This window comes from Prorops nasuta, unplaced genomic scaffold (assembly GCF_024137725.1).
Source record: "Prorops nasuta isolate Cenicafe-Biocafe unplaced genomic scaffold, Cenicafe_Pnas_1.2 PNAS00001, whole genome shotgun sequence".
Classification (NCBI taxonomy): domain Eukaryota; kingdom Metazoa; phylum Arthropoda; class Insecta; order Hymenoptera; family Bethylidae; genus Prorops; species Prorops nasuta.
Genome location: NW_027116798.1, coordinates 6,785,708 through 6,803,318, shown reverse-complemented (window position 1 = coordinate 6,803,318; position 17,611 = coordinate 6,785,708). Strand labels below are relative to the sequence as shown.

The 17,611-nt window shown below is 37.0% G+C and overlaps 1 protein-coding gene across 1 annotated transcript in view; it reads right to left on the bottom strand.

Moving 5' to 3' along the window:
- Nucleotides 1-17,611, bottom strand: part of LOC136774330 (diacylglycerol kinase theta) — a 2,104,019-nt gene that overhangs the window by 1,421,525 nt on the left and 664,883 nt on the right. The window contains exons 4-5 of the mRNA XM_066728589.1: nt 9,243-9,345; nt 8,919-9,139 (exon numbers count right to left, since the gene is read on the bottom strand). Of these exons, the coding sequence (XP_066584686.1) occupies nt 8,919-9,139; nt 9,243-9,345 (324 nt within the window). The remainder of the gene's footprint in view (nt 1-8,918; nt 9,140-9,242; nt 9,346-17,611) is intronic.

Sequence of the window (17,611 nt, the reverse complement as noted above, 5' to 3'; positions counted from 1 at the left end):
ATTTTTATGAAAATTATTTTTTATAAATTTGAGAAATCGAGTTTGTAGCGCGCTTCAGTATAGTCAAAAGAATAAATTTAATCTCTACAAAAAAGTTCATATTCCTAATAATTTGGAAGATAAACTTGAATGAGTGTTTGAGTCGCTCAATGCATCCCCTTAAAGCCTCTAAAAGTGTAATTACGATAAGAATCCATCATTGTAATATTTTGTATTTTATTCAATAGTTTAATAAATTGATATCTGGAATTGAAGCTTTACATTATGGAATGATGAGAACATTGGAAAATGTTTTGTTATATTGAATTAGTTAAAACAATTGTTTAGTTTTAATTCCTATATTCTTACGAAACGTTTTAAGATCCCACAAAAAACAAGCTTCGCTTGTAAAATAAGGGCGACAAGTACATAAGTCGCCTCTAGCATGATTAATACAGTAATATAAAAAATTAAAAAAAAAAGAATAGTAAAATCCAACTCTTAGGCAAGTATAACGTTTTTCCATGGCGAAACATGAAATTTGGAAAAAAGTAAATAGTAACACAAAAATTACTTGCCGGGCACGTAATATTCATGTGTAAGTTGCTATCTTGCAATATAAGCGTTGCTTCTTGTAAGTTAAAAATTCGGCTATATTTAATACGATTGCATACAACGGGCCCGGCAAGTAATTTTTGTGTTAATATTTACTTTTTTTCAAATTTCAATTTTCGCCATGGTAAAAATTTATACTTGCCTAACAGCTATATTTCACTGTTTTTTTTAATTAAAATATTTTATATTACTGTATTAATCATGCTAGAGACGACTTATGTAATTGCCGCCCTTTTTTTAAAAGTGAAGCTTGTTTTTTGTGGGATTTGATATAAATAATGGAAGAATTTCGTGTTCGGGAAGTCGTCAACACGAAATTCTTCCATTATTTATTGCAAATGCAGCATCGTCATTTCTTGATGGATTTGCATCTTTGTGAACTTTTTGAAAACGCAAAGAAATTATCCACTAAAGTAGGTTGGGGGATTTTGTGATTTATTTGTAGTTTCTCAATAATGTTAGTATATTCATTTAAACCAATTTTTTCTTAATTTTCCCAACGTAATTTAGTGGATAAGATTCTGGCATTTCCAAAAACATGAAATAACTTTACAATCCATCAACAAATGAAGACGCTGCATGCGAAATAGTTTTTCCCAGTACCGTCGGTATACGGATTCCCGTTAAATACTACGCGTATATTTTGTTTCCCGTTTTCAAGTTTAAAAACGGCGTGATGTGGCAAGTAGATCAAAGAATCTGGGGCAAACACGGATCTTATAATGTGTGACGTGGGTTTTCCTTTTTCCCCGTCCCAAACTATGGACTTTGAATGGTTGGTTGAAAATCGGGCCCCGAATATGCAGCAGCGGGTAGATTGCTAAAAGGAAGGTCCCGCAGAGTGACTCGTCCTCCCTTCACCCCGAAAACAGCCCTTGATTTCCCAAAAATTGACCATAGCCTATTTCGTTTATTAAATAAGAGTATGCCTGATGAATGTGTGAGAAATGTAATTGCGACGATGTGGGGCGGGATAGCGGGGATTCGATTTATTAAAAAGGTTTAGAGAATTAGGGAACTCAAGCAAGAAACAGCTCAAAAGGTGATGGCGAAATGTCGAACTGAGATAGAGAGAGAGAGAGAGAGAGAGAGAGAGAGAGAGAGTACCCACTCCGACACGAAAACCTTGTTGGAGTTAGACGAAGCTAACCCAAGCTACGACCAGAGCCAAAAACATCAGCTGACTGGTTATGCGGAGCGATGGGCGAATGAGATGCCTCCTTGGACTCAGGTGAGTCCGATTAGCCAATCAATACGCTATCATATTATATGAGATTTTCATATAATAGTCACATGTTGACAAAAACTATCAACAATAAGCGAAGGAAGTAGCAAAGGAGTTGGGAACAAGAGGAGAAATAGATGATCTGAGGCCAAGCGAGAAAAGTATCGCTCTTCCAGCGAAAGCTGTCGAAGAAGAAATTTGGTTCGTGGACTCCGGATCGTAGAGGATTGCGGAGAAGACTGGATGCGGAGGAGAACGTAGAAGGACACCTGTACGGAGTCATCCCAGGAAGCGGTGAGAAGAGGTAACCACAGGGACCTGCGAGGAGCAGTTTCTGGAATGAGAAGGATCAGGTTAGTAGTTAGCATCTTTCTATAACCCTCCGTGTGTGTAGCTTAGCAGTGAGGATCGTCCCAGGAAGGGGGAGGCGTCCTGAGGAGACTCCCATGTTGAGTTCCCTATCTTTCCTGACTTTCCCCAGAGATGGTTTTCCCGGTGAGTGAAAGTCTATCCCGGTGGTCCATTCTGGGTGTATTGGCCGGTGGTCAGGAGATCGCGAGAGGGTGGACAGTTCCCCTCATCGCGGGGTCTTGGGTCGACTCAGGATGCCACTCCCTAGGAGTTTACCTGCCGAAGGGCGAGATAGAGGAGGGACAATTCTTGTGTGAAATAGGTGGATCCCCTAAGAGAGCAAAGAGTAGAGTGACCGTCGGTTGGTCCATAACAGCATACCCGAACCTTATGCGCTGATCCTCGTCCCCGGTTGGGTGATATCCGATCGGGTGAGGAGGTGCCCCGGACCTGCGACGTTGCCTAGAAAAGGAGCTGTTCGAGGTGCCGGGAATCCTGTCGAGAACCCTCACGCCGAGTATCACCTCCTGGAGGGGCCTCTTCGACGAGTACGGTTGAGGAGTGTGTGCAAAGGACCTCCCCGTGAGGTTCAAGGTAAATAGGTTCGGAAGGAATGCCTCCTTAGGGCTTTGGCAGTACAATTCCGGATCATCTATTCCCCGTCATCGGGAGAAGCTAGAAACACACACGGAGTGGTGCGGGTGAATATCCTGCCCAAGTCGAGTCCCTGTTGTTCCGTCTCGCATGTTTAGAATGAATGTATATCTCGTATGAGTGCTAAGCGTAAAGAAAGTTATTTTTATGATTGTACTTGAGGACATAGTAACTCTGGGGAATAAAGACAAATTCTCCCAGATTAAATCTTTATCTTAATTATTCGATCAATGCCTTTCACCAAATATATACGTTCTTCTTCCTTACCCCGCCCCTCTACTACTTTCACTCTCTGGCTAGCCTGGTGAAAAGAAGACATACATGCCGCTTGGTCTCCGATGCTACGGTTCCGTCATCGAACCTGGCGCCCAACTACTATATATTATAGTAAAAATACTTATTTTCCCCTTACCGGGTGATATTCATAGTGTCGGACCTGGAAGCATGTTATTATACGACTATGTGTGGAGGTAGGAACCTCTGAACACACATATGTACGCTATAAATGTTATCTAAACATCCAAGGTTTCATATTCCTTTATGAATTGAGTATAACACTCATATTGTTCTGGAGATTTGTTTAGGTGGTAGAGAGCTCTCTTTAACGCAGATGCGGCTATATGACCAAAAGCTCCTAATGTCAATTTGGAAGATTCAGATTTAGGGGACAACGCGCGAGTTGGAAGCAACTAGAAGGTAATTGAGTAACTGTGCTTACGAAATAGTCCTCACACTTTGGATCCTCAGATGACAGACTATAGGAATTAGGGACTTCTTCAAGTTCCCAGAATTCTCTAAGAGTTTTGTTAATATCATAGCAGTGATGAACATTGATCGTGAATGAATGCGTATATGACGCAAGAACACCTGATACCACCCAACCGAACAACGTAGATTGTGCTATTAAGGATCGTTCGGGTGATGTAATGACTAAGTCCAGTCATAGCTGATGAAGTAGTCTATACCTATTAAATTGTCTATAGGACTGTTTGATGAAGCATACTCGTTAGCTAGTTCTAGAGAGTTTAATTGAGGAAATTCAGCCGACGAATATGACTATGGGAGTAAATTGTTATCTTTGGTACAATTAAGGCTGTCACTGTTAGTGAAGCCTATGCTTTCTTAAGCGAAACCAAAGTGATTTTGGAATCACTTGATATTTTATGCGTAGCACCGGCCATTACTTCAGTAACTGTGCCAGCAACATTGGGGCGCTGAACGCTTAATAGTTAGGCCACGTTTTCACTCATGAAAGACATTTGTGAGCCCGTCTCAAGTAAGTCTCGCAAAATGACTTGATGTCCATTTGAGGCATGAGTCTTCGCCAAGAATGTAGGAAGTAACAAGGACCCTTATACATGGCATTCAGATGAGTAGCAACAGAATCTGAAGGAGCATTACCTGACTGTTCGCTTACTGTTGCAGGACCTGGTGAAGTGACAGTCTTAGTTGCTTGAGAAGATTGCTTCTCAAAAGGCAATAGAGTGTGATGTGGCTTAGCACATTTTTTACGCTCATACTTGGTTCGGCATGAAGTATTTAGAATGTTCAGGTCTCAAGTAATTAGTACAAAGAGAATGACCTTGAGCTGCTTTGTGCTTTGTTTGAGAATTCAAAGACAGGAAATAATCACACTTGAAGAACGGGTGATCAGATTCACAATAAAAACATTTGGATTGGCTAACAGCCGCGATGTGTGATTTCAAGGACTTAACGTGTAAAGAATTATCGGCGGTTTGTTTACCGTTTTTGGGATTGATTATATCAAGGGACTGAAGCATATTGACTTGCCCAGAAATAAAATTCGAAAATTGATCAAAAGTTCGATATTCTGTATCATCTTGTTTCTCTTTTTCTCAATCTAATCGAAGTAAAGAGTTCAATATATTGGTGATAACAGAGATGAAACGGGAGATTGCTCATGCCGTGTCCCGAAGCAATCCTTGCCGGTAGGCGGCGCTTCGATCCCATCGTTTAGCTTCTAGATGATTATGCCCTCGCGCCATCTATCGAAACTGATGCGAAACAACACGGCAGAGCTTCGAATAGGGCAAAACAGATCTACATTAGATAATTTTATAATTTAAGAAAATATTTTTATTTTAGCGTAGAAAGATACACGAAAATAGCATTAATTTGTTAACAAACGAAATTAATAAAATTATTATACATATACCCTTAATTATTATTACAATATCCTTCTTAAATTTAAATATATGACTTCCAGATGGTTTGTTTGATATATATATATATATATATATATACAGGGAGGTTCTCTAACGGCGGCATATAGGAGATTCGTGTTAGTTGACTATAGCGCTCAGGATGATGGTTTCTGAGAACGCTGATTGGTCAATATTGCGTAGTACCAACAGATAATAGGCCGTTACCAATAGTTGGATACGAAAAATGAGATTCATCCGCCATTTTGGTGTGTAAAAATGTTTACATGCTGATCGTAGCAGAAAGAGGTGTAAAATGGAAAAATGTCAAATGTAGTCGTTACTAAAGTAAAAATTGAATACTTTGAATGAAAATGAAGAATATTCGTACTTTACATTTATTATTTTCAATTTTTACTTTAGTAACCTCACTATTTGACAATTTTCCATTTTACACCTCTTTCTGCTAGGATTAGCATGTAAACATTTCTCCACACCAATATGGCGGATGAATCTCATTTTTCTTATTCATCTATTGGTAACGGACCATTTCATGTTGGCACTACATGATATTGACCAATCAGCGTTCTCAGAAACCACCATCCTGAGCGCTAGAGTCAACTAACACGAATCTCCTATATGCCGCCGTTAGAGAACCTCCCTGTATATATATCAAACAAACCATCTGGAAGTCATATATTTAAATTTAAGAAGGATATTGTAGTATTAATTAAGGGTATATGTATAATAATTTTATTAATTTCGTTTGTTAACAAAATAATGCTATTTTCGTGTATCTTTCTACGCTAAAATAAAAATATTTTCTTAAATTATAAAATTATCTAATATAGATCTGTTTTGCCCTATTCGAAGCTCTGCCGTGTTGTTTCGCATCAGTTTCGATAGATGGCGCGAGGGCATAATCATCTGGAAGCTAAACGATGGGATCGAAGCGCCGCCTACCGGCAAGGATTGCTTCGGGACACGGCATGAGCAATCACCCGTTTCATCTCTGGTGATAAGATGTACTACTATAGGTCCCCAACTATTAACTGCATAGCCTATATTCTGTAAACCAATGAGAGCGACCTCAGCGGTATCTCGCAAGTTTTTGATCGACATCAAATTGTTATAAAAGACTTTAAGAATTTGCAACAGTTTATTAAGAATTGTGACTGTTAAAATTCGACTGTTCATATACCGAGCCTCCAAATTGTTCCATGCACATAAATAACTTTCTCCATTAACAGCGAGGGATTGAATTACTGAACTTTCTTCTCTCTCAAGGCACGACTTCAAGTAATGAAACTTTTGCACATTAGGTATACTAGTGATGTCGTGTACCATTGACTTATAGAGATCATGAAATGATGATTAGGCAGAAATATCGCAGTTACATTGTAGAAGATCTATTTTCGGAAGATTAAAGGCAGACCAAGCAGCAGTCGCGATAGTATTACGATTAGAAGGAATGTTTTAGTTCGAATTTGCTAGTCGGCCTAGATGCTCGATGATATATAATCCTCTACTGCCTGAAAAGCATCGACGAGCTACTCATAAAATTTTTCAGTATTATAACTGAACTTAAGCAAATCCTCTGCTCACAAGAAAGTAGTTATAGTTACGTGATAACTCTGGATCTTAGCAAAAATCTCATTTGCTGCAGCTAAATGATCCCCCAAATGTGTAACAGTGAAATTATTCACTCTACGCTTCTTAATGTTCACAAGACACCAAAGTAAATCGATACGGTGTAGGTCCACGTTCCCTACACACTTGAGAATTTCTACTTCCTTTACCCTTTTGACCCAAAAAAACACCAGAATCAAAAAGTCACTCAAAGAATATGTGTTTGACAGAAATCTGGCTCGAAGGACCAAAAATTGTAAGATATTTGACCCGATTTGCTTCCAAAAGAAGTCAAGAAGGTTAAGGAATAAGGATAGGAATAAAACTGCGCAACCGAAGTGGTTTACGTAGATGGGTTATATATAATCTAAAGAAAAAAGGTCCCGAAATCGTATTATACGAAAGTGCTAAGAGCACTGTCATAACGAAGTGGATAGATAGGGGAGCAAGGCCCTAATTTTGAGTTATCGAGAGAGAGAGAGAGAGAGAGAGAGAGGGAGAGATAACTGGCGCGGATCGTGGACTTAAATACTATACAAGTAAAGCTTTACTAGCGAGAAATAGCTCCATGCGGCGGCCATCTGGCAGCGTTGGGCCAAAGTAAGGAATGTGGAAGAAAGACAGCGAGCACACGCCGGAGCGAGGTGGCCCGACAATTCCAGATCGCTCACAACAACACACCTACGATCTCCAACAGGCATATTTATTGATAAATGGATACCTCAAACTCTCCACTTAGGTAAAAATTTCCAGAAAATACTATGGCTTTATCTGAAAACAAATTTTCGATTCATGTTGCTCTTGCAATAATATAGTAAACTATTTTATCCGATAAAACAGTAAGATTTAGAAAAACATGAAATTTCATATAATTGCTTTTTTAATAGAATACTTATTTTTTTACTACATTAGAGTAGTTCATATGTCGCGTCACCGAAAAGATAAAACGACTTGAAAATTAATCTACGAATAACGCCGCGTATTATTCTCCAGACTATTCAACTAAATGCGTGCTATCGCGGATTGTTTTAAAAATAAGTAGAAAATAAATTTCATTAGCACCAGGATCAGGAATGAAAAACACTAGGAGGTAATATTAATAATCGGCGTAGTTGCTTGTGTGTCTGTATATATATGCGTGTATGATAATACGGATCGGCGGAGAAGTACAAACTGCTTTTTTTTCAGGAGGAACTGTCAACGAAAATGAAATTAAAGTAATTTTTCCGTTGAATCAAAGCCCTGATTTATCGGTTTAAAATTGATTTATCTGAACAATTATGCTTTTATGGATATTATAATTTAGAACTTTCCTACTTAGATTATGCTCAAGAATATGTGGTTAAAATTAAAAACATAATTCATGATACACATTGTATATGTATAGGTCAGCAGTATTCTATAGTAAAAGAGAAGTTCCTAAAAGATTTGAGTAATTAAATCAGTATTCAGTTTCCCACAAAAAAACACTTATGTGTAAGAAAAAGACGGCAACTAATTAAGATAATCCTTAAAAACAAAATGGATTGAAATGGAAACATAAATTCGACACATAATTGGCTTAATCAGTATAACAAATATTTAAAAATTAAAAAAATAAATAAAGTGCAATTACATTTTTGTCAATAAAGATATGTTTCAAAGTCCATTTAATAAAAAAGATACCAGTACGAAAACCTACTTGTCAAGCGCGTTTTACTTACTTATTGCATTTAAATTATTTAATATCTTTACCAAGCCATAAAAATATTATTTCTTATAAATTATTGCTTTGATATTTTATTCTGTCTTATGAAGCACGTGCCTGGTAAGTAACATTTCGAATGAATTTTTTTTTCTATAAATGAAATTTGAAATTTATCTTTATTGACGAAAATGTAATTGCACTTTATTTAATTATCTATTTATTAAATATTTGTTATGCTCATCAAGTCAATTATTTGTTGAATTTTTCTGTTTCCATTTGATTCCTTTTTGTTATTAAAGATTATTTTAATTATTTGCTGTCTTTTTCTTATACTTAAGTGTTTTTTGTGGTGTACCACTATAATCTAAAGATATGAATAGAGGTGTAATTTGCGTAACGGGATCTATATGGTACTTTAATCCATGGTAAGCTAACCGGGCTTTAATTACACTTGATCGTGTAAGCCCTTAGTGTGCTCACGAAGGTTTAACATTTTATATGCTTTTTACTATCAACGTTATCGTTATTAATATTCGTGTACTAATTTATGTATTTTTTTTTTATTCTACAAATTTCACTTATAATTAATCGAATCTTGTAATAAAAGGTAATTTACCGTCATCCCACACCATTCACATCGAAATCCAGACAAACATTCAGCAGTAAAGCATCCTTTCTTACAAATGGCACACTTCGAGTTGCTAGGAAGGTTGCCTTCTCGCCAATGATGAGTATGCTTAACTGCCGTCAAGTCCTTTCCAGGCAAATAAGTTGCATTTTCTTTACAGTCAGCTACAGCAAAATCTTGACATTCCACGTGAACAAAATATTCGCATACTATATAACATAAAAAGGTAAATTAATTTCATTTTAAATTTGCGTTTAACCTATTTATGGTTTTATTAAATAGAATCTGCTTATTCTTCTTGTATAAACTTACTTTCACAGTGAACTGAAAGATTATCATCAAGCCGTTTCCTACAAACATTACAAAACTTCCTTTTACGATGTACCTGCTCGGACCAACAGTGTGCTACTGGGCTCTGAAACCATAATTTTTTACATATTTAATATTTACTTATCACAAAATTAATTTAAATGTGTTTCACGCTTATCTCTTACTTTTACTATTCAGCGGGAAACTCTATTAAGTTTCCGGATTAATTACGTGATAAAGCAATAAGAGCATATATCCCAAATCTGCCATGTTCATTAGGATTTTCCATAAGTTATCAATTCCGCTAATAATATTCGATAATAAATAAGAAAACACTACAGCTAATGTTGAATGATTAATACTTATTATTGGCAAATGGCAGTTTCTTTACATTCAAAACTGAGGAATGTATTTTTCAGGGAAGATTGCAATCAGTATAAAAATAAGCATTTGAAAAGATATAGATTAAACAGAGATCTCGCGAAATATACCTCTACTTTCACGCCAATTTACGCAGATTCACAAAAGAATCGATGCGGGCAAGCTCATAGAGCAATAGTAGGCCAGAAACAGTATATTTTGGTGTGGTTATATCATATGAGAGATTATATATAGTGTAACGTTGCGTTCCCGTAGCGTTACAATAGCTGCCATCTAGCGCTTTGCTAATCTCAAGCGCTAGATAGGCGGGTCGTGTGCGAACTAGGAAGTTATCAACCGATGAGTTATTGATCGAAGATCGATAACTTGTCGGCTTCCTAGTGTCGCGCGATGAGTGTAGCGGGGCAGAGGCGAGACAGGCGCAGGGCCTTACCTGCTCCCGCGAACTGCCCCGACACACATAGTTTGGATGTCAATAGAGAGACAGTGCCTGGAGCCGAATTTCCCCGCCACCGATATTAATACACGGCAGAGCCGCAGCCGCCGCATACGAATAGTAAAAGCAAAAGTGAAGTGCGACGACTGCCACCCTGCCGCGAACCCATGCCGGACAGCGGAGACCACCAGCCCGTCGTGCCTGCACTCAGGGCTAGAAGGAAGGAGAGAGAGAGAGAGAGAGAGAAGAAAGCCAGCCCTATCAGCGGAAGTAAGGATGATTATTCGTTTCGTGGAAAAGTCTTGTGACGTCCCGGGGTGTGCTAGGGCTTTAGGGCTCGTAGCACCGATCGGTTCTATAGGGAACCGCTGGCCCCGCTCACCTGTCAAGGGTAAGCGAGCAACATAACGGAGTGGTCATTCCGTCGGACCTAAAATTAGCGAATATCATAGGGTGTAGAGGCGCGAATGAAAAGAGTGTTTCGCGATTACCTAAATTCGTTGTCAGTTTGACGGTTGACGTGATCGTTCCCTTGACTCGCTTCAAGGCCGCGGACTTAGTATAATTTCCGTGAGGACTCGCGACCTTAGAATCAGAACCCAAACAATACGGGTCGTGTTGTGATTGAGTACGCGGGAACTCAGTACGAATAACAGTCCAGTGCCGCGCACGCGCGAGAATAGGGACTCATCCGGGTAGCGTCGCGTAGTAGTTGGCTCCGGAATACACCGGTGGCGCGCGGAGCACCGCGCGACTCGGTGGAGTCCGCTGTGAACGCCGACTAGTGGCTCGAGCGCGAGGCTTGCTACTACGTCATCGGGGCTTCAGCCGCGTTCGCTCAACTTGGGCCGCGCGGCGCGCCCACACATATGGGACATCACGTTAATGGAAAGAGATTGTGTTATATAGAATAAGGTACTATATTGCATACGAGATTTAGAATAAAGAGAGTTTAACCGAAACCTGAGAATTATTGTTATTAGCACCCCATCCCCTAAATTCGCGTACGAGGGTTAGAACCCCCTCTGTAAAAATAAATATTCGGGTATTATTAATATTACACCGAAGGCGCCCGGGTCTTGTAGGAAGTCACCTATTCGGATGCGACTGCGATCGGTGAGGGATCGCTCCTCCCTCCCTTTCTACGCTATCCTTTAGGATAGACAGTAGCGTCACAATAGATATAAACAGCGTAAGCACTTTATGGACGAACGGATGCCCCACTATCCGTTCGTAAACTCACCAATACATAAAGCGATGCTATAATGTGTGTGACTAGCGAGCAGGGACATCATTGGGGTTGTCTCACGCAATCTAGCATTGCTTTATGCGTTGGTGGGTCTGTGAAACGATGGTGGGGAGTCCATTCGTCCTCAGATTGGCTAAATTGGTTATAAGCAGGATTCGTTTTCAAATAAAGCATAAGGGTGCCCCAGAATAGCCGGAATAGCAAACAATCTCAAAATTTAAGCGTTTCAGACAATAAATTTAAATAAGTAGGTTATATTAGTTTTGAAGTTCTATTAAGTGATACATACAGGGTCCTCTCCTAACAGCGGAACACGATTCGTGTTAGTTGAGTATAACACTCGGAATCAAGAGACGTGGTAGTGCCTCGACGGCAAGTACATATAAAAGTAGATAATGACATGTCTATACCGCCGAGCACTACCATGTAACTTATACAGCAAGTTTGGACGTCTCAATTTTTAAACCAACTTATTTCAATGAATGATCAATTTTCATGATTTAAGTAAAGCTCTCCTTAAAATGGTTTTGAACAAGCTTTCATTTGAGTCCACGAACATCAAAATCGGTTCACGCAATCCAGAGATCTCATACTCTGTTAGCTATATATATATTGAAATTTGAGATTCTTCTCCGTCTTCTCCTTCCTTTCTAGCTAGAGTGTATGTCTCGGGCTGAAGTTAGCCGCTAAGAGGAAAATGACGACATTTTTTCTCAGTGCTGCCAACAATTTAAACTCAACGACAAAACCATGGTTGTGAACTATCAAATAAATTCGATGTAATCGATATAACTAATCCGACGAAATGTAAACAGTCAATTGTAATGTAAGGTTATATATATTTAATACAGTGAGGTTGTTCATTGTTATGTTAGTGAGTGTGTTTAATTTTTAAAATAATAAATAAGTTCGAATAATAATGACATAAGGAATCGACAATTATTAGATAATTATAACATTTGTAACGATGTTCCCCGTTACGTATGCGAGATACCGAATAAAAAGTATAAAAGCTACCGAACAGTGGATATTATTAATCCCTACGTTACCGACTCGTGAGATAGGCTCACGAGTGGATTATAGCTAACGTCAAGGATAGATCCCGTTGACAGGCAGAGGCCCGGATGAAAAGACCGGCGCTCCAGTAAACGATGTCCAGGTTGTCCTGAGAAGTAAGGCAGGGCCATGCCAAACAACCCAGGCAACCTGAGATAAGGAGAAGCGGCCTCGGGGAGTCCTAAAGGAATGACAGTGTCTATAAGTCCCCACGAGGAGGGGAAATAGAACATCGAGTCTGGCTTGAACGCTGGTTACGCGCGTCAAGCAGGCTGCGCGAATGTCGTGCGCAGACTGCCATAGCAGGCAGTCGGGACGCGACCACAGGACTGTGCTGATGTGTCCGTGCGTGCTGGTGAACGCGTGACGCGGCACTCAGCAACCATAGGTCTGTTCGCGTACGTGAGGCGTGTGCTATAGGCCAGCCTGCACGTACGTCACGACTGGTTACCGGCCAATGCATAGTGGGTTGTGCAGGGGCGTAGTTAGCCCGTTGGAATGTGTCCCGGTGCCCTCCGTAATCCCATAGGCTTGCGCTATGGCTGGACGGACCGCGAACATTGCCTCCGTGGTGGTCCGCTCCTGGCAAACTCTATGCTTGGCAAATGATACCGCATGTTCCCGCACTCCTCACCACCACCTGTGTGTGTGGGTGGTGAGGGATAAATGTATGCCCCTCAGCAGATAGGTCTGCGAGGCTCGGACTTCCGTAAGGAACCCTCCCCTCTCTCCACGACCTAGCATACTGAGCGACCCTGGCTACCGCTACCGTCCGAATGCATGGCCGCAGGGCCGTATGAGATGCATAGAGAATGGGGTCGAAGGACCCAACTGATAACGTAGGGTTGTTGGCCCCCCCAACTGACCAACTGGCGCCCTGATACCGATGAATAAGGACGGGCGAAGGTAATGGGAAAACCCGTAGTGTGAGTGGCCCCTCGCACTGACGGGAATAACCTTACACATTATATTTTACAATACAGGATTTTAGTATACTTTGTGGTACTTTGTGAAATTTCTTTTTCAGATAAATGAAAATAGAACATTTCTATTTTCATTATTGAAAATAGAGCTAACTGGATAAAGTAAGATTAATATTTACATATTTTCAACACTATGCCAAGGAGAAGTATACTTTCAACGTTTATGTGCATTGGTGATTATTAGGAACATATTAATTGCAAGAAAATGTTAAGGTATTTGAAAATCATATGCTATACTTCCAGATATTGAAATCATTAACAAAATGCATGTTTAACTTTTTTTTCTATAAAATGATGTGGAATTTAACTCTCGGATAGGTTATATCATATATAAAAACAACTTTCCAGGAGACAATAAAACTTTCTTATTACTACGATTAAAGAAAAGTAGATGAATTTTTTCTAATCGTTATTTAATATTCAATTATAATATAAAAAAGTATTAAAACCAAATATTTATCTACACTTCCCTAATCAGAATAGAAAGAATAAATTATTATTACCTCCTACAAAATTATTTAAATTTAATTTTTTATAAGAATAACATTGAATTTTATAATATAATTTGTAATATATTTTTTGGTACTTAGAGATATTCTATTTCAGATTTAATTACAATAACAATTTTATTTTGTCATTGTGCAGGCTTGAGCTGTAATATTAAATAGAAGAAGTCAGAAGTGATACCAGTTTGCCATAGAAAGAGCCATAATGCTAAGTTAATGTTGAAAGTTGAATCTATGGAAAAGGTGGAGGAATTAAAAAGTTTGGAAGCCAATTCTTGATAGTGAAAGACTTGCAGGTTATTTTGGGATAAACTCTTTGAAATATATGTCAATTAAATATTAAATATAATGATAACATCATCTAGAAATGAAATAATGAAAAGAAGTAATTATTTTAATATTTTCCATGTGATAGACTATACGGTGAATAAATTTGGGAATCTGAAAGCTATATACCTAAAACAAGAGGCTTCCATTGCATTAATTGGTGTATTTTATAGTTTATATTAATCAAAAGAAAATATAAATAGCTCTAGTCTGCTCGAGAAAGTGCCATAATGCAATGTTGATGTTGCGAGTAACAGCTAGGAATATGGTGGAAAAATGAGTTTGTTTATAAGAAAATCCATGATCGAAGGGTTTACAGGTGATTTTAGGCTTTCGATTTTAGTATTAGAAACCACATTTGATGAAAATTATAATAAAATCATGTATATGTGTAAATATGAAAAGAATTCATGATTGTAATATTCTACATTTGATGGGGCATACAGTAAATGTATTTAGGAAATTGAAATCTGTACATCTAAAAAAGAGGAAAGGATTCTATAGTATTAATTGGTGTATTCCCTAGTTTATATTAATGAGAGGAAAATATGAATGTCACTACTTTGCTTGAAAAGAAGCCATAATTCAAAGTTGATATTGTGAATACCAGTTAAGAAAATGGTAGAAAAAGAGATGAATTTCTAAGCAAATCCTTGAGAAAGAAAGGCTTGCAGTTCATTTTGGACAAAAAATATTAGAAATATAAATCAAATAGTTAATGAAAATTATAATAAAACCATGTAGATGTGTGAATATGAAAATAATTCATGATTTCAATATTTCATATATAATAGAGCATACAGTGTATATTTAGGAAACCAAAAGCAGTATACCTAAAAAACAGAGGTCTCTATTGCATTAACTGATATATATTTTACAGTTTATATTAATCAAATGAATATATTAATGGCACAAGTTTACCAGAGAGAGAGCCATAATGTAAAGTTGATAGTGAGATTAACACCTAAGAAAAAGGTGGATTTAGAGGTATTTGAACTATTATATTCTTAAAAAACTTTATGAAATCCTACAAAAAACAGACTTCGCCTGTAAAAAAAAGACGGCAAGTACATAAATCATACAGCGTAACGAATATAGTGAAATAATATTTATAATTAAAAAAATTAGTGAAATCCAAATGTTAGGTAAGTATATATTTTTATCATGACAAAAGTTGAAATTATGAAAATAAATAGTAACACAAAAAAATTAATTGCCGGGCCTGATATACGCAATGGCATAAAATAGCCTCATATTGAAATTATGAGAAGCAACGCTTGTATTGTAAGATAGCGACATAGGTATATATGAACATTACGGGCTCCGCAAGTAATTTTTTGTGTTACTATTCATTTTCAAAATTTCAACATTTGTCATGATAAAAATATATACTTGAATAACATTTAGATTTCACCAATTTTTTTAATTGTAAATATTATTTCACTATATTCATTACGCTGGATGATTTATGTACTTGCCGTCTTTTTTTACAGGCGAAGTCTGTTTTTTTTGGCTGATGGAATCCGAGAGTGGTGATTGGTCAGTTACGTATAGTGCAAACTTAAAAGAGGTCATTACCAACAGTTGGATAAAAAAATGAGATCTACCCGCCATTTTGGTGTGTAGAAGTGTTTACATGCTAATCATAGCAGAAAGAGGTGTAAAAGGGAGAAATGTCAAAAACGTGAGGTGATAAAAGGAAAAATTGAAACTAATAAATACAAACTAAGAACATTGTGTGACAGTGTAAATAAAGAATAAATACAAATAATAATAGTATTAAATGTACTAAATATTAATTTTTATTTGATTTTTAAGGATCAGGTATTTTATTTCAGTTATGTTTATGCTACAAGCAAAGATGAGTAATTAAAGAAGAATAACTCAAATAAAGGTGTTACGGATCAATACATAATGGATAATAATTGCATAAGGACACAAAAGATGTTATAATTTAATAGGATAATTGGATAAGTTTGGCATTCACTGCGTGATCAGATTTGGTATAATTATTATATTATGATGTAATTTCATTGCAGGTATTCTTTGGATTTATTTTCCAAATTTTAAAAACTGTGATACTTACATTTCATTGATGAATCTGCTGAAGGATCAATAATGTTAATTGTGGCTGATAATTTGTATTAAGTTGTAGGAAGGTTTACAAGATGGGTTATGATATGCTGCGATGGAAATTTATTATAGAGGTTTGTGTATTATTCATCATAATAAAACTGTAACAATGTTAATCAATTGAATATATTACATATTTATTTCATTCGATAAAGAATTATACAATGAAACTATTGAAACTTAAGAATATTATAGTTTGCAAATACTGATACGTATTTTTCTTTGGGGATGGACCATGAAACTGGGAATAAGTAAAGTTCCTTGATTATAAGTCTAGGACTACCCTCTGTTGCAGTACATTGTGATGATTTAATAAAAGTGACTCATATTCTAAATTTGGGAAGCAAACGATTTTTTTATGTTTTGGATATATCTATTTATGTTGCAGTAAACATACATTTATTTTGGTTAACAGACATGGCTATTACAAAAATAATTATTTGTAGAAATAATAAAATGAAATAATACATCATCTTTTTCTTTGGTTTACAGTGCCGTTTCGAAATATTTGTGAATCCAAGCATGAGATTATACACTTGATCTATATGCTTCAAGTTTCGCCACCATTGATGAAGTATAATTGGAATGATTTTAAATGCAAGGTCTTGCTGGATGTTCATTGCCAAAAGTTCGGATTTTGAAGATCGTTGGACATAAACTATATAGTATCTTCTTCCACCACAATTTATAATGATTTTCATCTTATTTAATGCCATTATATGTACAAAAAAGGATGTATTATTAAGGCAATTGTTTGCGTTCTATGAGTATACTTAAGAATTGTTGAATTTGGTAAAGGATTATTCACTTGCAATTTTGATTGAGTAATCTCATGTTGTACATAATATCCATGTAAATAAATCATTCATATTTTCAAGAAATGTAAGACGTGCTACATTATTTAACAGTTAAATAGATTAATAATAGACATTCTGAAAAAATGCTAAATAATGAACAATTATAATAACAAAAATAGCTTGTAGATTCTTCTCGGGGTACGCACAGACTTCCATTCCTTTTACAGTAATTTTTCGTTTTCTTAATTACAATTTTTAATTCATGCAAAAGGGGGAAATAGTACACATATTAAGCCATCTCTCCAAAATCTCATTCATTCGTTGACTTTCAATTTCGACACTTCTCAATCTTATGTATTCTCAAAAACATTCAACCATTCTTCTACTTTAGCTTTCTCTATCATAGTATCAATTTTTTTGTGTTTACGCTGGAGGAAATCCGTTGAGGACTAAGTGCAGGAGTCTTCTCGATCATAACACAAAGAGACATACCTGCCAAACCAC